The sequence below is a fragment of the Heterodontus francisci genome, chromosome 29, assembly GCF_036365525.1.
Source record: "Heterodontus francisci isolate sHetFra1 chromosome 29, sHetFra1.hap1, whole genome shotgun sequence".
NCBI lineage: Eukaryota > Metazoa > Chordata > Chondrichthyes > Heterodontiformes > Heterodontidae > Heterodontus > Heterodontus francisci.
In genome coordinates, this window is record NC_090399.1 from 27409672 (window position 1) to 27430540 (window position 20869).

General features: G+C 46.6%; 1 protein-coding gene across 2 annotated transcripts; it reads right to left on the minus strand.

Moving 5' to 3' along the window:
- Positions 1-449: 449 nt before the first annotated feature.
- Positions 450-12368, minus strand: rps5 (ribosomal protein S5). Of its 2 annotated transcripts, none has more exons than XM_068009609.1 (6): positions 12279-12368; positions 9911-10016; positions 7169-7378; positions 4363-4491; positions 2943-3041; positions 450-569 (listed from the first exon to the last, which is right to left on the minus strand). In XM_068009609.1, exons 2-6 carry the CDS (start codon positions 10013-10015, stop codon positions 501-503), a joined length of 612 nt encoding a protein of 203 aa, XP_067865710.1. In that variant the 5' UTR covers position 10016; positions 12279-12368; the 3' UTR covers positions 450-500. The 2 variants fall into 2 exon arrangements, with proteins under 2 accessions (XP_067865710.1, XP_067865711.1); XM_068009610.1 differs by lacking the exon at positions 12279-12368 and adding an exon at positions 12088-12194.
- Between the last annotated feature and the right edge of the window lie 8501 nt (positions 12369-20869).

Sequence of the window (20869 nt, forward strand, 5' to 3'; positions counted from 1 at the left end):
TCCAGATGAAATTGGACCATTCGCTATGAGTGACGAGAATCGAGAGATTTGACCCCCATTGTTCCAGGACAGGAACATCATACGTTTCAGACTGGCCGGCTGCCTGTCACACACCTTTACCAATTCCCATCCTCCCCCCTACCCCACTGATTGCTGATATCACAACACAAAATCGACAAATGTTAAATAAACACCCACAATGTATTTCTCACAAAAAGACAGGAAGAAAAAGATTAAGTACTTTGGAGATGCCCTCACTGTTGTAACGAAGTAAACGCAGCAGCCGCTTGCGTACAGCAAGCTCCCACAAACAGCAATGTGACAAATGTCCAGATTATCCGTTTTAGCGATTGAGGGATAATCTTGTTAACAGTATAATGACAAAGCAGAGACCATCCATCCCCCCACCGTTCTGAACTGTCATCTTATGAAGGACAGGACAGGCAAGGTATCTTTCAAACACTTTTATTACATAATGCAAGATGCCAGAAGTTACAAAACTAACGGTTGGATTTGGCCACACGCTCCAGCTCATCCTTCTTCTTAATGGCGTAAGAGTTAGAGGAGCCCTGCAAATGACAACAGAGAAACATTATACACCTGGGCACTGCTGGGACAACACCTGCTGCAGCCACTTGTATTGCAGTTCCACATCCCACCCACCCATTCCCTCAAGGACAAGGCTGACTGTGATGACTATCAGAGAACTTGCACTTACAAAGAGGAAGGACAGGGATCCAATGAAAACAAGGTTGGGCACCAAATGCTCAGTGAAAGTTACGGAAGTGATTTCTGTCATGGGTCTCAGTGATCCAGGATGAATTAGGCAGTACGAGAAAGGACCTCCAATGTGCTGCTTTTAATTCTTATCCAAGGTCACCACATCAAGCAAGAAATGGGCTCAGGGTCAAACGGGACAAGTACTCATTATTTTAGGGGAGGCAAATCCAGAGAGGGCACTGCATCGGGGCTCCAAATGGGACAAGCACAGCTTCTCATTTACACAAACAACAGGCTCAGAAACTCACTGAGAATAATAAACTGGAAGGAGCAGTGGAATAAGAGAAAAATCGCTCTGTAATTACAGTAAGTTAGATATATATCAATACACGTAAGCAAACAGGTTTTCATTTATAAATGGTGTTTTGAGAGGAAGGAATGCTCGAAGTGCCTCGGGATCTTTAACAGGCATTCTTAGAATTGGCACATGTGGCAATGCAACATTCCTACAGTAGTACACGGGGGGGGGGGGTGCCACCGCCAGTCTACATTGTGTTCAAGCCCCTGACCCACAACCTCCTCACACTGAGGCAAAGACAGCTACCAACTAAACAAGGTCGCAGCAGGTTTTAAACTAGGAATTCAGCTTATCCCAGGAAACCTTCAGAAGGGCTCAGAAGTGCAGTTTATATTGAAGGGAGTTTATTAGTCCCTCAGATACAGCAGTCTAAAATCCAGAGCTTGCTGCAGAAATTCAATTAGAATCATACAGCGCTAGAAGGAGACCATTCAGCCCACTGTGCCGATGCCAGCTCTTGGAAAGAGCGATCCGATTAGTCCCACTGCCCGCTGTTTCATCCTAGCCCTAAAAAAACAAGACTCCTTTTCACGTTCAGTCCCCTTTTGAAAGTTATTACTGAATCTGTTACCATCATCCTTTCAGGCACTGCATTCCAGATCCCAACAACTAGCTGGGTTAAAAAAAATCTCTCATCCCCCCTTTGGTTCTTTTTGCCAATAATGGTAAAATTATCTTTAGCGTGACGTGCAAACACAAGAGCTCACCGAACATAATTAGGAGTAGGCCATTCAGCCCCTCCACCCTGCTGATCTGATCGCACCCGTACTTAGCTGTCTACTATCACCTTTGACTCCCATGCCAATCAAAAATCTATCCAGCTCAGCCTTAAAAATATTCAATGGTCCAGCCTTTACTGCTCTCTGGGGAAGAGAATTCCACAGACTAAAAGACCCTCAAAGAAATAATTTCTCATCTCTGTCTTAAATGGGAGACCCCTTATTTTTAAGTTGTGTCCCCTAGTTCTAGTCTCTCCCATATGGGGACACCTTTATAAAGCCCCAAATGGAGTATTGCGTCCCAGTTCTGGTCATCACACTTTAGGAAGGATGTGAGGGTCCTTGAGTGGGTGCAGAGGAGATTTACCAGAATGGTAAATGAGGGATTTTAGTTGCAAGGTTAGCACAGCTGGGGTTGTTCGCTATGGAGCAAAGGAGATTGAGGGGAGATTTGATAGAGGTTAGAAGATTATTACAAGCTTAGATAAGTTAGACAAGGAAAAACTGTGCCCTTTAACAAATGGTTCAAGGACCAGGGGACACAGATTGAAATTTCTGGGAAAGTGATGCAGGGGGAGAATGTGAGGAAGAACTTTTTTTTTTTACACAGCGAGTGACAATGACCTGGAACTCACTGCCCACAAGGGTGGTGGAAGTGGAGCCAATCAATGACTTCAAAAAGAAACTGGATGGACACTTGAAGGAAATAAACTTCAGGGATACGGGGATCAAGCAGAGGAAGTGGGACTGACTGAATTGCTCCACGGAGAGCTGGCACAGACTCAATGGGCCAAATGGCTTCCATCTGTGCAGTAAATGACTATGACTCTAAACCCAGTGATTTGCAATTTTCATAATCGTGGAACACAATTACCAAACACAAAAGAACCTTTTAAATTAAAGGAAACTCAGAACGACACAGCAACTTAATTGAGAGAGAGAAAAATCACGTCAGTGACTTAGATCAGACCTTTTACTCAGTCAACAAACCCTCTCTTTGAGAGGCGGGCACTCCCTTATTTACATTAGTTTTTTTTCTCTCCTGCGCTGCAGAAGGTGACCCTGCCCAAGCCTCAAGCACTCCCATTAAAAAAGGGACGTTTCTTTTTTTTAAAAAATTGTTCCTCCTCGCCACAGCGACATACCTTAGCAGCATTGATCAGCTCATCAGCCAGGCATTCTGCGATGGTTTTAATGTTCCTGAACGCAGCCTCTCTGGCCCCGGTACATAGCAACCAGATAGCCTGTGGACACATGACAAAAAAAAAAATCAGACACTTCAGTTGGTCAATAGAGGGTGCCAGTGAACACCTCTGTCCTCATGGCTCCTTTCAGGGCTGCAAGCCGCACTAACTCCTATCCCAATCCAGCAGCCTTTATCGACAGCACCACGTCAACGAGTAAACCTGCATTTATTGACGCCCCAGAGAAGAATAACGACTTGCATTTATATAGCCCCTTTCACAACCTCCAGATGCCCCTGAGCACTTCACGGTCAATATTCACACTAAAGCCTGGCTACCCGACCCGATTAGACCCGACTACATGTGTCAGGTTCGGGTCGGGTCTATATCCCGAGTCCAGCATTCGGGCTCGGGTTGGGTCGGGCTGGACAGTGCTGCTTCTGGGAAGTCACGGGATCAGGCTCACCCATGATTCCCCACGACTCCATCTGCAGGAACGGCCTGCTGCCGAAACGGATGAACGATATTCGTTTTGGGTCGGGCACGAAAAAAAATTAAAGGGCCCAAGCCTGGGTGGGGTGTGGTTTTGTCGGGTTTCAATTTTATACCCGAGAAGGCTTTAATACACAAGACAAGGTCCCATAAAGCAAGCCCAACAGTTAATCTGCTGTCGTGACATTGGGAGAGCTGCCATGATCTCCTTCCAACATGGCCACGTGATCTTTCATATTGAATCTGAACAAACAGCTGGATGCTTCAGTTTAACAGGTTCAATACAAAAGGCAGCACTCCCTCGGTGCAATACTGAGACAGAATGCATGGTCAAATCCTGCACCAGGAAACTTAGCAAGGTGGTGAACTGGAGTTCAAGATACCAATCAGCCACGATCTAAGTGAATGCCCTCCTCCTGTCCCTAGTGATTAATGGACACACTTGGTTAGCAGCAGGCAGCAGTGATCCATAGAAAATGCAAGTAGTCTGGGAATTAACAGCAAAAGATGTAAAATATCTAATTTGCTGCAGTGTTAACAGGCCACATAGTTAATCCACCCCTTCTAATGAAGGGGTGGATTTACGAAACAAGGCATCTTATATCGACAACGAAAGCACTTCCCCCAATCACAGCCGCTGTTGCAGTGCAGCCAGCAGAGGGAGCAACAAGTACATCTGTCAGGGCCCAATCCTTCAACAGTTTGCAAACCACCAGCACTTCACCCAGACAAGATTTTCTCTGCACTGAACTGAACACTTGCTACAGGAAATAACCAATTCTGATGCTCCCATCCTAGTTGCACATCCTAAATTCACTTGCGCACGAAAAACAGTGGCAAGCACTGCTCAGACGAAGCATCTTGCTTATGAAAACCACACCCCCCTCACCTGGTTAACACGTCGCAGTGGGGACACGTCGACAGCCTGTCTCCTGACTGTGCCAGCTCGGCCAATACGGGTGGAGTCTTCACGGGGACCACTGTTGATGATGGCATTCACCAGCACCTGTAGTGGGTTCTGAAAAGCACATGGTTAACACACAGAGCTCAAAGGGCTCACGCACAATAATACCACAGCCGCAACCCATCATCGTTCAGAAGCAGCCACTCTCCATGCTGAGACACATGGAACTTATGAATCAGGAGCAGGCCACTCGGCCCCTCGAGCCTACTCCGCCATTCAACACGTTCATGGCTGAACTGATTACTCCACATTTCCACCTACCCCAATAACCTTCCACCCCCTTGCTTATCAAGAATCTATCTACCTCTGCCTTAAAAATATTCAAAGACCCTGCTTCCACCACCTTTTGAGGAAGAGAATTCCAAAGACTCACGACGCTGAGAGAAAAAATTTCTACGCATCTGTCTTAAATGGGCGGCCCCTTATTTTAGAATTAGAACATTACAGCGCAGTACAGGCCCTTCGGCCCTCGATGTTGCGCCGACCTGTGAAACCATCTGACCTACACTATTCCATTTTTTAAACAGTGACCCCTAGTTCTAGATTCTCCCACAAGAGGAAACATCCTTTCCACATCCACCCTGTCAAGACCCCTCAGGATCTTATATATTTCAATCAAGTCGCCTCTTACTCTTCTGAATTCCAGTGGCTACAAGCCTAGCCTGTCTAATCTTTCCTCATAAGACAGCCCACCCATTCCAGGTATTAGTCCAGTAAACCTTCTCTGTACTGCCTCCAACGCATTTACATCCTTCCTTAAATAAGGAGACCAGTACTGTACACAGTACTCCAGATATGGTCTCACCAATGCCCTGTATAGCTGAAGCATAACCTCCCTACTTTTGTATTCAATTCCCCTCGCGATAAACGATAACATTCTATTAGCTTTCCTGATTATGTGCTGCAATTGCATACTAATCTTTTGCAATTCATGCACTAGGACACCCAGATCTCTCTGCATCTCAGAGCTCTGCAATCTCTCACCATTTAGATAATATGCTTCTTTTTCATTCTTTCTGCCAGATTTGACAATTTAACACTGTCCCACATTATACTCCATTTGCCAGGTCTTTGCCCACTCACTTAACCTATCTATATCCCTTTGTAGCCTCCTTATGTCCTCTTCACAAGTTGGATTAGTAGTTACAATGCTAAACAACCCAGAATGCAAGGCAGCAGTCCAGCTGCCACTTCTCAGGATCTCTAGGGACAGGAGACAGAAGCGGATTTGTCAGCACGAATCACACCCAGAGAACAACAGGCCCATTCTGTCCATCTACCCGAACACATGCCCAATTTTGTGGCCGTATTTTCTCAGGTCTTCAACATTATGAAGGGCTTCATTAGGGTAGATGCAGAGAATTGTGTTTTCATTTTGGGGTGGGGTAGCGAGGGAGGCTGTTCATAACCAGGGGAGCATAAATACAAGACAGACACCAATATATCCAATAGGGAAAGTGGGAGAAACGTCTTTACCCAGAGCGTGGTGAGACTGTGGAACTCACTACCAAAGAGAGTGGGGTTAAGGCGACGAGCATAGATATATTTAATGGGGAAGCTAGGTAAATACATGAGGGGGCAAGGAATGGAAGGATCTGTTGATATGGTGAGATGAGGGGTGGGAGGAGGCTCATCTGCAACATAGCAAGGCAGAAAGACTAGCACCTACGTAACAACCACAGGATGTCTCAAAGGGCTTTACAGCCAAGAAAGTCCTTTCTGAAGTGCAGTCAGTGTTGTAATGGAGAGTTACAAGCAGCCAATTTGCACACAACAAGCTCCCACAAACAGCACTCAGATAGTGAGCAGATCATCTGTTTTTGCGACGTTGATTGAGGGATGAATATTGGCCACGGCACCGGGGAGAACTCCCCTGCTCCCCTTCGATATATCGGCCACGGGATCTTTTACATCCACCCGAGGGGGGCAGACGGGGTCTCAGTTTAACAACTCATCCGAAAGATGGCACTTCAGTGCAGAGCTCCCTCAGCGGTGCACTGGAGGGCCAGACTGAATTTTGTGCTTAAGTCTCTTGAATAGAACTTGAACCCACAAGGTTCTCACCCACAGGCGAGAGGCTGTCAAGTGAGTCACAGCTGACAGGCACGGACCTGTTTGGCCAAGTGGCTGTTTCCGTGCTGTAAATCTAACAGGTTAAGGCTGTTGTAGTTGGTCGCCATCTACTGGCAGAGTACATTAGGCTGGGGCACATTAAAAAAGCAGCGAGCTTAAGCTGGTTTGTACTGACCAATTGCTTATCGACCAACACAGCCAGGGCTGGGGTAAATTTGCTGAGCCCTCGGTTGTGCCAGGATACCTGGCCCACCGGGAGCCGGATAAGAAAATTGCCTGTACTTAAACAATCCCTTTGCAAAGAGAATAAATGAAACGCCAACCACCTCGCTGGTCTAAATTCAAAATCATCATCAGGCTTGGCAGCATCTGCGGAGAAAGGAACAGAGTTACCGTTTCAGGTCTGACGAAAGGTCACAGACCCGAAATGTTAACTCTGGTTTCTCTCTCCACAGATGCTGCCAGGCCTGTGGAGTATTTCCACCACTTGCTGTTTGTTTTAGTTTGGGTTTCCAGCATCCGCGTTACTGTGCTTTCCAAAAAAGCATGGTCATTTTTGCATGGGAATATCATCCTTCTCCTGGAAGGCAAGGCAGGTGTTATTCTGCCCTCTACCCAGCCATTGGCCTGAATAGCCCGTTCACCTGAAGCTGCTCACCTCGCCGGTCAGTAGGTGGATGATCTCGAAGGCGTGCTTCACTATCCTCACGGTCATCAGCTTCTTGCCATTGTTCCGACCGTGCATCATCATAGAGTTGGTCAGACGCTCCACGATGGGACACTGGGCCTTACGGAAACGTTTTGCGGCGTAGCGGCCAGAGCTGTGTGGGAGGTACTTGGCATATTTCTCCTTGACAGCGATGTAATCCTGAGGAAAAGAAAGAGGGAGTCAACAAGGCCCTGTCTTCATCCAAAGGTGACGGGCAATCCAGCTGGATGGGGAAGATGAGAAACTCTACACAGCGGGTTGTGTCGTGGAATAAGGCAGTGGAAGTAAACTCAACAAACACTTTCAAAAAGGGAACCAGATAAATACCGGGCATGGAAAAATACACATGGCCACGACGAAAGAGCGAGACTAATTGGACAGCTCCAAAGAGCTGGCACAGGCACAATGAGCCAAACAGCCTCCTTCCGTGCTCTATCATTCTAGTCCCTCCATGGGTCACCAATCACCAGCGCAGAGGTGAAAGGATTAACACACAACGCAGTGAATTATCCAGCAGGACAATACTCTGAAGCAGCAGCTTGGCCTGGACAGCAACACCATCAGTCACTGGGCTGTAACACGCACCATAGGATGGCCAGCGTTCACTGCCAAGGCTAATACCTTAAGAGAATAGACTCAAACAACAGCCCCTTCTCTGCGAATAAGTTTGTGAGGCAATACAGTGGACTCTGAAGGGGTCAGGGCCCACCGCGAGATGCAATTACTGCCCCTGGTGCAAAAAAATGTAACCTGGTAAAGTTTACAAGCAAAAATGAAGCAAGATTCTGCTGTCAAAGGGCAATGCAACACAAACACACACCAGAACAGAGCACAGTTTATTTATTTAGTGATACAGCACTGAAACAGGCCCTTCGGCCCACTGAGTCTGTGCCGACCATCAACCACCCATTTATACTAATCCTACATTAATCCCATATTCCGACCACATCCCCACCTTCCCTCAATTCCCCTACCACCTACCTATACTAGGGGCAATTTATAATGGCCAATTTACCTATCAACCTGCAAGTCTTTGGCTGTGGGAGGAAACCGGAGCACCCGGAGGAAACCCACGCGGTCACAGGGAGAACTTGCAAACTCCGCACAGGCAGTACCCAGAATCGAACCCAGGTCGCTGGAGCTGTGAGGCTGCGGTGCGAACCACTGCGCCACTAGTCGTCATAGTGGACCAGATACACGGTGGCTGCAGACTCAAATCCCATCGTTTTGCAATCATTTGGAAAGAAAAGTGACCACTGATTAAGAAAAAACACAATAAGCAGATCCTAAAAGCTCAAATGGCTCACTGATGATCAGATGTGGCCTACCCATGGCCTGTGTCCCATGTCACCCGGCAGACCTGGAGACGACACTCAGCGCCAGTGCCTGAAGACGTCTGGTGTTTTACCGTAAGTGTCCTGGTGACTGGGCTGCCAGAAGCAGACACTAGGGGTCAGATTTAACATGACAGCACACTGGGATCTCACTGAGCAGCAGACAAGCTTACCATACATACAGCCAGGTACCAAGACATGAAGCATCTTTATGTTCAAAGGGCTGTTAATATGTCAGCAAACACATCAGCTTATTTTATACACAGCAAGGACCCACAAGCAGAAAATCTATTACTGGCGATAGTTATTGGTAGAATTTAGTTGACGCAAGGTGGTCACGACTCCAGGAGAACTCCCTACTTATCTTCCACTTGCGCCTGGCAGCACTTGCAGTACAGTGAGAAATCACCACTCGGCTGAGGTGCTGACACCCAGGGAACCGACACCCCCAGCAGGCAGGCAGTGGCGCAGATATCCAAGCCCAATATTGCTTCTGCAAGTGTGCTGGGGCAGTTTCTCCCAACAGGAGTGAGCAGCAGGGGCTCAGTGAGGAGCACTCTCAGCTCCGAGCCACAAGGCTCTGGGTTCAAGTCGCACTTCAAAGACTTGGACACAACAACCAAGGCTGACACTCCAGGGCAGCACTGTCGGAGGTGCCGCCTTTCAGATCAGAACCCAGCTGCTCTCTCAGGTTGATGTAAAAGATCCCATGGCAATATTTTGAACAGCAGGGGAGTCTCCTGGCCAACATTTATTCCTTGACCAACATGATTAAGACTGATTATCATAATGCTGCTTGTGGGGACTTGCTGTGCTTAAATCAGCTGCAGTGTTTCCCACACTGCAACAGAAGACGACACTTCAAAAGTACTTCATCGGCTGTCAAGTGCTTTGGGATGACCTGTGGTGGTGAAAGGCACAAGTCTTCCTTCCATTTGTCATCTATCGAGCTCCATGGACATCAAATCTACAGTGAAGGGATCAGCTGACTATTTTAGCCAGATGGTGCCTTAGCTCCCTCTGTTATCAATAAGAAACTAGTATCAGGACCTCCCTTAAGTATGGCAGTAGAGCACAATCCTACTTTATCGTGGCTGCATGGAAGAGGTGGGGCTGATGGAAGCGTTGGCAGGGGACATCATCAGCCCTGTCTCTTCAAACAGCAGCAGGACGGAATGGGGGCTGAGGGAAAAGCACCCACCCCCTCCTGTGGGGAATTCTGCCCCAAGAGAGGACAAGGTAAAGATGTAGAACCAGACCCCATGCCAAATTCCACCCACTGCTGGGCCCAGCTATTTTGGGGCCTTTGTCTCACACTGGAGCAACACATTTGGGGAAAAGGAACAGCACCACGCACCTGCAGGGAAATGTCATTGATCTGAACATCGTCCGTGCTCCACTTGCCAAACAGCTTGATCTCGGGGGTCTCCGCGACCGCGGGCACACTCTCCCACTCAGTCATGCTGCAGAGAGAGAAAAGGCATCAACCCACCACCACCAACTAACCCGAGATGCCGAAACCTCTTAACCCAACACAGCACAGAAAACTCTCTCCTGTGCATTGCCTCATAGTCTATGCCCTTTCATATCCATTACTGGCAGGATTATTTTATATTACAGAAATATATCTCTGTGCAATCTGTCTCTGATCCCAGAATTAGCTTTATCCTGTATGAAAGCACAGAGGACGTTCAGAGAAAACCACTGGTACAAATTCTGTCTTGAAGGAGGAAAGCGAAGTGGAGAGGCAGAGGGATGTAGGGAGGATATTCCAGAGCTTGGTGCCTAGGCAACTGAAGGCACAGCTACCAATGGTGGAGCAATTAAAATTAGGGTTGCTCAGGAGTTCAGAATTAGAGAGCAGATATCTCGAGAGTTGGAGATTAGAGATAGGGAGGGAATGAGCCCATGGAAGGTACTGAAAACAAGTATGAGAATTTTAAAATCAAGGTGCTGCTTGACCAGGAGCCAGTGTAGGTCAGCGAGCACAGGAGTGAAAGGGGAACGGGACTTGGTGCAAGTTAAGACACATGCAGCAGAGTTTTGAATAACCTGAACTTTATGCAGCGTAGAATGAGGGAGACCAGCCAGGAGTGAATTGCAATAGTAAAGCCTAGAGGTAACAAAGGCATGAATGATGGTTTCAGCAGCAGATTTACTGAGACAGGCAAAGTTACAAAGGTGGAAATGGGTGATCCCAATGACAGCGCAAATATGAGGCTGGAAGCTCGTCTCGGGGTCAAAATAACACCAAGGTTGCAAACAGACTGATTTAGTCTTCGACAGTTGCTAGGGGGAAGGATTCAGTAGTTAGGCAAGAGTCTGGAGCAGGAACCAAAAACAATGCCTTCAGTCGCCCAATATTTAATTGGAGGAAATTTCTACTCATCCAGTACTGGGATGTCAAATAAGTATTCTGATAGTTTATCAACAGTGGAGTTGAGAGGGGTGGTAGTGACCTGGAGCTGGGTGTCATCGGCACACATGAAAACAAACACTGTGCTTTCAGATGACGTTGCCAAGGTGCAGCATGTAGACAGGTAACAGGAGGAGGGGGATGGAAAGATCCTTGAGGTAACGGTGTGGAAGCAGAAATAGAAGCCATTGCAAGTGATATTCTGGATACAATTAGATAAGCAAGAATAAAACCAGGTGAGAGCAATTCCACTCAGCTGGATGACAGTGGAGAGGTGTTGTGGAGCAGGATGGTGTGGTCAACCATATCAAAGGCTGCAGACAGGTCCAGAAGGACGAAGAGGGAACATTTACCTTTGTCGCAGTCACATAGGATGTAACTTGTGACTTTGATAAGAGCTGTTTCATTACTGCGGCAGGGGCAGAAACCTGATTGAAGAGATTCAATCATGGAATTCCGGGAAGATGGGAATGGATTTGTGAGGCAACAATACATTCAAAGACTTTGGAGAGGAAAGGAAGGTTGGCAATGAGACGGCAGTTTGCAAGGGCGGTGGGATCAAGGATTTTTTTTTAAGCGGGGTGATAATGGAAGATTTAGAGAGGAGGACAACTACTGAAGAGAGAGAACTGTTGACGATATCAGCTAACATGGCGGTGAGGAAGGTCAGTAGTTTAATGGGAATAGGGTCGAGGGAGCAGGAGGTGGGTCTCATGGACAAGATGAGCTGAGAGAGAGCGCAAGAGGAAAAACTAGGAAAAGATGCAAGTTCAGAGCTGGGGGGGGGGGGGGGTGGGAAGAAGGGGGAGAGTTATAGAAAGTTTGACCAGATGGGCTGGTGAGAGGACACAGCAGAGGGAGCTGATCGGATGCTCTTCATCTTCGTGACAAAGAAGTCCACAAGCTGCTCGCACTTATTTTTGGTGGTGGAGACAGGGGTTCAAGCAGACGGTTTACGGTTACAGAAGTTGGGAGTTATTATTAGATTCTTGGAAGTGAGTGAGCAGCTTGAAAGCAGGGCCCTAAAGGCGGTCCAAGACCCTCAGCCAAGGAGTGGGGTTTGATCCCCAAAACACCTAAGGTTCCCTCCAGCCCAGAAGCCGCTTAGACCCTCTCACCGTGGAGGCTCCACGTTCCCATGCCTGGGCCCTCACCGGGCGCCGCGGCCTCGATCATGCTCTGGGCACATCTTTCACTCCCATTCCAAGCCCCGACCCCCTTCCCACCCACAAACCACTCCCGGGGTCGGGTTATTCCTTCCCCCGCGCCTGGACCTCTCTCCCTTCGCTTCAGCCGCCGCAACCCCCACCTGCTCCGCTCAGGATCCGCCACCAAAAAGGCCAACTCTGGGTTGCACCGAGATCATAAAGCAGGGGCTCACTCCGCGGAGCACGCCCACATCCGGGCCAACACGGCGCCAATGGAACTGGGCATGCGCTGTTCTGCAAAGGGCTTCACCGCCGCCATGTTTCATATGGGCCCCGGTCGCCTGGGGGGGAGGGGCCGAGAGTTAAGCAGGGAGGAGCATGCGCATAGGGTGCCGGCTGCTGCCATCTTTCTTCAGGGCAAATCGGAAACGGCGCAGGCGCTTTGACGGAATTGGTGCAGCGCCATCTTTAATCTGGGCAGACTCAGATCCGGCCACGTGGGTAGAAAGAAGTCCTTCCTGATTCAGTGCAAAGCCAGAACTCTATAGAAGTCTTTAATAGAATACTTGTTAAATCTTAAAGTTAAAATTAAAGCTGTGATTTCAAGTCTGATTCATTTCAGCCTGAGATGTGGCAACTCCCATTTCTAATGTAAAAGCAAAATACTGCGGATGCTGGAAATCTGAAATAAAAACAAGAAATGCTGGAAATGCTCAGCAGGTCTGGCAGCATCTGTGGAGAGAGAAGCAGAGTTAACGTTTCAGGTCAGTGACCCTTCTTTGGAACTCATTTCTAATAGCGGCTTTCACACGAAGCATTTTACAGCCAATGAAATTCTTTGGAAGTGTAGTCACTGTTGTAATGAATGATAAACACAGAAAATGCTGGAAATACTCAGCAGGTCAGGCAGCATCTGTGGAGCGAGAGATTGAGAGTGTGATTTTCAGCCCTACCATGCTGGAAATGGAGGTGGGCGGGCGTGGAATTTTGAGCATCCGGCCTTAGGCCGTATTCCCAGAGGTGGGAGTGAGAGGTAGCCAGTTTTTTATTCTTTCATGGGATGTGGGCATCGCTGGCAAGCCAGCATTTGTTACCCATCCCTAATTGCCCTTGAACTGAGTGGCTTGCTGGGCCATTTCAGAAGGCATGATGAAAGGTCACAGACCTGAATCATTAACTCTGTTTCTCTCTCCACAGATGCTGCCAGACCTACTGAGTATTTTCAGCACTTTCTGTTTTTATTTCAGATTTCCAGTATCTGCAGTATTTTGCTTTAATTATGGTGTGAGGTAGAGCTGAGTGTCGTCAGCATACATGTGGAAACTAATGCTGTGCTTTCAGATGATGACGCTGAGGGCCAACTCAAAGACGAGAAATAGGAGGGGGCCAAGGATAAATCCTTGGGGGACACCAGTGATAAAATTTGTGAGCAGGAAAAGTCATTGAAATTGACACTCGGGCTTTAATTAGATAGATGAGAATGGATCCAGGTGAGAGCAGTCCCACCCAGCTGGACGACAGTGCAGAGGCTTTGGAGGAGGATGGTGTGGTCAACCGTGTCAAAGGCTGCAGACAGGTCGAGAAGGACGAGGAGGGAAAGTTTACCTTTGTCATAGTCACATAGGATGTCATTTGTGACTTTGTTAAGAGCTGTTTCAGTACAGTGACAGGGGCAGAATCCTGATTGGAGGATTCAAACATGGAATTCTGGGATAGATGGGAACGGATTTGAGAGGCGGCAACACGTTCAAGGACTTTGCAGAGGAAAGGGAGATTGGAGACAGGACGGCAATTTGCAAGGACAGTAAGGTCAAGAGGTTCTTTTCGAGGAAAGGGGTGATGGTGGTGGAGTTCAGAAGGCCACAGGGAAAATTCTGCCCGAGTTAACAATTCAGGTCGATGCTGACCTTTCATCAGTTCTGAAAGGTCATCAACCTGAAATGTTAACTCTGTTTCCTCTCCCCACAGATGCTGAACTGCGGAGTATTTCCAGCACTTTCTGTTTTTATTAGTTTTCCAACATCGCCAGTATTTTACTTTTATGTTGCTAGAATTTTTTTTAAATTCGTTCATGGGATGTGGTCGTCACTGGCCAGGCCAGCATTTATTGCCCATCCCTAATTGCCCCTGACAACTGAGCGGCTTGCTAGGCCATTTCAGAGGGCAGTTAACAGTCAACCACATTGCTGTGGGTCTGGAGTCACATGTAGGCCAGACCAGGTAAGGACGGCAGATTTCCTTCCCTGAAGGACATTAGTAAACCAGATGGGTTTTTATAACAATCGACAATGGTTTCATGGTCACCATTAGACTAGATTTAATTCCAGATTTATTAATTGAATTCAAATTCTATCATTTGCCGTGGTGGGATTCGAACCCATGTCCCCAGAGCATTAGTCTGGGCTCTGGATTACTAATCCAGTGTCATTACCACTATGCCTCCACCTTCCTATAAGGTACGAAACATGGCAGCCAATTTGCACACAGCAAGATCCCACAACCAAACATGTGATCATGACTGGATCAGCTGTTTTTAGTGATGAGGAATAAGTATTGGAAAGAACACTGGAGAGAAGGCCCCTGCTCGTCTTTGAAATAGTGCCATGGGATCTTTCACATTAAAGCCTGGCTCGGCTATAAAATGAAAACCCGACCTGGGCTCGACCCGACCACAGCCGACCCGAACCCGACCCGGACCCGAGTCCTTCAATATTTTTTCATGCCCGACCCGACCCGAAAATATCAAACCTGTTATTAGTACAGAAAAAAAATTGCATCAAAGCATGGATTAAAAAGAAAACACTACAAAACAAAACCGGACCACAGCCAACCTGAACCCCACCTGACATAGAACATAGAACATAGAAAATACAGCACAGAACAGGCCCTTCGGCCCACGATGTTGTGCCGATCCTTTGTCCTCTGTCAAGGACAATTTAATCTATACCCCATCATTCTCCTTTATCCATATACCTATCTAAAAGCCGTTTGATAGAACATAGAAAATACAGCACAGAACGACCCGAGCCCGAAAGCTGGATACCGAATATAGACCCGACCCAACCCGAACCCGACACATGTAGTTGGGTTTGGTCGGGTTCGGGTCGGGTTGCCAAGCTTTATTTCACATCCATGTGAGAGGGCAGCCCAGCTGATTTCAACAACAATCTGTATTTATATAGCACCTTTAATGTAATAAAATGTCCCAAGGCATTTTGGAGGAGCATTATGAAGGAAAATTTGACACTGAGCCACAAAAGGCAATCTTAGGGCAGACGGCCGAAAGGTTGGTCAAAGAGGCAGATTTTCAAGAACGTCTTCAAGGAGGAAAGCGATGTAGAGAGGCAGAGGGATTTGGGGAGCTTGGGACCTGGGCAACTGATGGCATGGCCGCCAATGGTGGAGTGATTAAAATCAAGGATGCTCAACAGGCCAGAATTAGAGGAGAGTTGTGGGGCTAGAGATTACAGAGATAGGGAAGGGTGAGGTCATGGAAGGATTTTTAAACAAAGATGAGAATTTTAAAATCGAGGCGATGTTTAAGCGGGAGCCAGTGCAGGTCAGCAGGCACAGGGGTGATGGGTGAACAGATCTTGGTGTGAGTCAGGGCACAGGCAGCAGAGCTTTGGATGACTAAGTTTACGGAGGGTGGAACGTGGAGACAATTAATTAATTTCAATTAAAATTGGTCAAGTCTGCACCTTTGAAAGTGTTTTGACGTAGACAACAGTGATCATTGTGAGTCACAGGGAGAATAGAGAATGGAAACAGGGCAGGAGAAACACAATGTCAGCATGTCAACAACTGTCCCTCCCCCAAGGGACAGAACTGCACTCCATCTGGCTTGTGATTGAACTGAATGCAGGCCTGGTGTGCACCATTTGTAGCTCTGGAAGTTTGTTTGGTTGGAAAATCCTCCTTGTTAACAGAACAGAAGTGAAATGTGGTGCAAATAATCATTGGAACGAGCCAATAAATTGTTTTAATTATTACCCATAAAAAGGCACAGCAAACACTTAAAAGGACATCAATGTATCACAAGTCCTTCATTTAGTTGCCGCTCAGTGGCTTTGACTCATCTATAAGTATCCGAGCTGGTGCTTTCAGCTTGCGGAATCGAACTATCCCTGCATCTATGCGATACCCGGTCTTTTTGTCTTCAATGTTATCATTCAGTCGCTTTCTTGCTATCTGCAGCATTTTAATGTTGTGACCAGTTTCTGCCATTGCGTCGTTTAGTATTCCAATACTCTAGTTGGGGCGAGAGGTTGGGGGGCAGTGAGATAAAGCAAAGAGATTGGATTAAACACAAGTCTGCCCGCACTTGACATCCACATGTGTACTTTTCAGCAGGAATTACTAGATTAGCGACCAGGAGTGAAAACCCAGATGGATTTTCCCTCCTTAGCCCCACAGATTCAGAAACCGATTATAATGGGAGCCAGCCAAGATGAACTAACTCAGTACAGAGACTTAGAACATCTACCAGGTTGCAATATTGGTGGGTTGAACATTAACAACTTGACATGCGCAGATGACACTGCACTGATTACAGAGTTAGAAGAGGCCCCGAATATGGATTAAGAACAAATGTGAAGAAAACCAAGACAATGGTGATAAGCAGGGACCTAATCCCGGAAGTGAAAATTGAAGTAAATGGATGAGTTTGTTGTGAGTTGTTGAATGGGAATTTTAGGGATGTACTACTTTTCCCCCTGCCCACCCCTTTTCATTCCTCTATCACCCTTCAGTCCATTGTGGGGACAGCTATGTGGATTTCACATTGCCCCTAGGTTTGGCGGCTCATTGACATCATTTCAAGCAATGGTGTTATGCTGATGCAACCCATCTCTATCTCTCTTGACTTTCCGCTGCCTTTGTGCAATTATTTATCTAATACCTAGTTTTGGATGAGTCGGAATTTTGCCAGTTAAATATTCGGCAGACTGAAGTCATCATCTTCAGCCCTAATGCGATAATCTCCTCTCCCCTGTACTCTCGGTTTCTTTGACTCTGGACTCTTTTGTATGCGACTCTCCCTTCTTCCCTTCATCCCACTATTGATGACTGTGCATTTAGCCACATAGATCCCACTCTCTGAAACTCCTTCTCCAAATTCCTCTCCTTTGTTAAATGCCACTTCGTTGACCATGTTTTTGGTAACCCCTCCTAACCTCCTTTGCCTTGTCTCCATTTCTCCTTACACCTCTGCGAGACACCTTGCAACTTCCTACATGTTGAAGTGCTATATAAATGCAAGTTGTTTTTGTTGTTGTCATCAACAATGCAAACACACAAGCTGACCACTGCTGAAATTAACATTCATTAGAAAACTTCATAACAAGACTTTAGGCATTGCCTGCGAGGGCAGTGGAGGAAGGTTCGATCGAGGCCTTCAATAGGGAATTGGATTCTTATCTGAAAAGGAAGAATTTGCGGGGCTGTGGGGAGAAGGCAGGGGATGTGACCCTAGGTGAATTACTCCTTCGGAGAGCCAGCACAGAAACGACGGGCATAATGGCCTCCTTCCATGCTGCAACAATTCTTATGAAGAAAACAGAGCTTGAACGGGCCAGCTTTTTTGACTTTTACATATGTGTGAACATGGTAGTTTCCTTTTGCCAATCAGGATTTTTAAGGTGAAATAAAAATAGACATGTCAATTACGACAGTTTTAATCCCAGACAAATTATCATGTAATTTTTTGATCGGTTAAATGGTAATCCAGGATACTGGTTCAATAGGATGAAGTACTTATTTGCAATACATTACTTAAAATATGAATTGATGCAAAAAATATATAGCACAGATCTCCAGTCAACATCCGAAATATAATCAAGCAGTTCAGTGGAAAGCTGCCATATGTTGACGGCTGTTTCCAGTGGCATTCCGCAGGGCTCAGTACTGGGTCCCCTGCTTTTTGTTGTGTATATTAACAATTTTGACGTAAATGTAGGGGGCATGATCAAGAAGTTTGCAGACGACACAAAGATTGGCCGTGTGGTAGATCGCGAGGAGGATAGCTGTAGAATGCAGGAAGATATTGATGGTCTGGTCAGATAGGCAGAAAAGTGGTAAATGGAATTCAACCTGGCGAAGTGTGAGGTGATGCATTTGGGGAGGTCAAACAAGACAAAGGAATACACGATTAATGGGCAAATACTGAGAAGTGTAGAGGAAGTGAGGGACCTTGAAGTGAAAGTCCACAGATCCCTGAAGGTAGCAGGACAGCTCGATAAGGTGGTTAAGAAGGCATATGGAATCCTCTCCTTTATTAGCCGAGGTATTGAATACAAGAGCAGGGAGGTTATGCTGGAACTGTATAACTCATTGGTTAGGCCACAACTTGAGTACTGTGCAGTTCTGGTCACCTCATTACAGAAAGGATGTAATTGCACTAGAGAGGATACAGAGGAGATTTACGAGGATGTTGCCAGGACTGGAAAAATGCAGCTCTGAGGAAAGATTGTATAGGCTGGGGTTGTTCTCCTTGTAACAGAAAAAGCTGAGGGGCGATCTGATTAAAATGCACTAAAATTTTGAGGGGCTTGGATAGAGTGGAGGTAAAGGGTTTATTTACCTTAGCAGATAGGTCAGTGATGAGGGGGCATAGATTTAACGTGATTGGTAGAAAAATTAGAGGGGAGATGAGGAAAAATCTTTTCACCCAGAGAGTGGTGGATGTCTGGGACTCACTGCTTGAAAGGTAGTTGAGGCAGAGACCCTCAACTCATTCAAAAGGAGTCTCGATATGCACCTCAAGTGCGCAGGGGCGGCACAGTGGTTAGCACCGCAGCCTCACAGCTCCAGGGACCCGGGTTCAATTCTAGGTACTGCCTGTGCGGAGTTTGCAAGTTCTCCCTGTGACCGTGTGGGTTTCCTCCGGGTGCTCCGGTTTCCTCCCGCAGCCAAAGACTCGCAGGTTGATAGGTAAATTAGCCATTATAAATTGCCCCTAGTGTAGGTAGGGGAATTGAGGGAAGGCGGGGATGTGAGAGGATAATGGGATTAATGTAGGATTAGTATAAATGGGTGGTTGATGGTCAGCACAGACTCGGTGGGCCAAAGGGCTCAGTGCTGTATCTCTAAATAAATAAATAAGAAAATGGATGACGGATATAATGGAATGGATGCAGTTGACCTATGCAGAATGTGTAAGGACAGACAGAGGTGGAGATCCATGACAGTCAACCTTCTGGGAAGAAGATGACACCAACGAACGAACAAACAGTCCAGGGGTCAAGCCCCAGATGAACCTCCCATCTGACTTCATCTCACCCTACCAGCATGACCTTCTATTCCTTTCTCCCTCATGTACACATCTAGCTTCCCCTTAAATGCATCCGTGCTATTTGCCTCAAGCACTCCCACATGGCAGCAAGTTGCACGTTGTAACCACTGTCCGGGTAAAGCAGTTTCTCTGGAATTCCCCATTGGATTTATTTGTGACCATCGTATATTTATGGCCCCTAGATTTGGATTCCTCCACAAGTAGAAACATCTTCTCGACATAGAACAGAATCATAGATAGTTTAAGGCACAGAAAGAGGCCACTTGGCCCATCTACCCGACTCGATCCCTTCATCATTTTAAAGTTCTCTATTTGATCACTCCTTCGCCTCTCCTTTTTTAGAGAAAAGAATGCCGGCTTCTTCAGCCTTTCCTGGGAAGTATATTCTCTCAGTTTTGGTATCGTCCTTGTGAGTCTGTTTTGCACTCTCTCCAGTGGCTTTGGATCATTTTTGTAATATGTAAACCAGAACAGCACACAGTACTTTAAAGTGTAGTCTAACCAAGGTTCAATAAAAGTTTGGTAAAACATCTCCGCTTTGCAATTCCACAACTCTAGGAATGAACCCCAGTGCTTCCTTTTATGGACTGATCACCCAGCATCGATGCTTTGTGTGATTTGTGTATCTGTATCCCTAGATCCCTTTGCTCCTCTGCCCCATTTAAAATTCTCATTATCCAAGCTGTAAGTGGCCTCCTTTATCTTCCGACCAAGACATCCAGTTCTGTATGGATCAGTTACTCTCTGAATCATCAGGGTAGTCCCCTATTTTCTTTGAAGTGCAGGCAACTTTTCAAACCAAAACTAGCCACTGTGCCCATACCATTGCTTCCAGATAGTCTGTGATCTGCAGCACGTTTCAGAGCTGTTTAACTGCCAACCTGACCTATCTCTCTAAGATCGCTGCTCGACTACACCCTCGGACGAGTGGTCTAAATGGGTAAATGCAGGTCATTTGTTCCTTGGAAGCCAACTCGTGGGAAATTTTAGCTGCTGATAGATTTTCAGCTTTGCCAGACTACACTGATCTCCCGGACATGTCCTCTAAACAGCGAGGGGATAGTTTCACATTGAATCAATTTTTTCCCCCAAAAATATACTTTATTCACAAGATTTGTTTAAAAAAAAAGGTACATTACAAAACCATTCAGAGTGGACATTTCGGAAAGTGCAAAAAAGATCAGTTCTTTTCGATACAGAACATGAGCTGCCTCACAACTCTTGCCATTCCATTTTATATACAATGTCCATTTGCATTATGTAGCAAAAACATTTTCTGGTGCACACAGCCCGAGGGGTTTTACATGGGTTACAGTCCCTCGCTACACTATGACGGGAGAACCTTACACAGTGGCCTTTCCCTATCGAATCAAAAAACAGCACAGAAGGAGGCCATTCAGCCTATTGTGCCTGTACCAACTCTTTGAAAAAGCTACCAAATTGTCTCCATCGCCCAGCAAA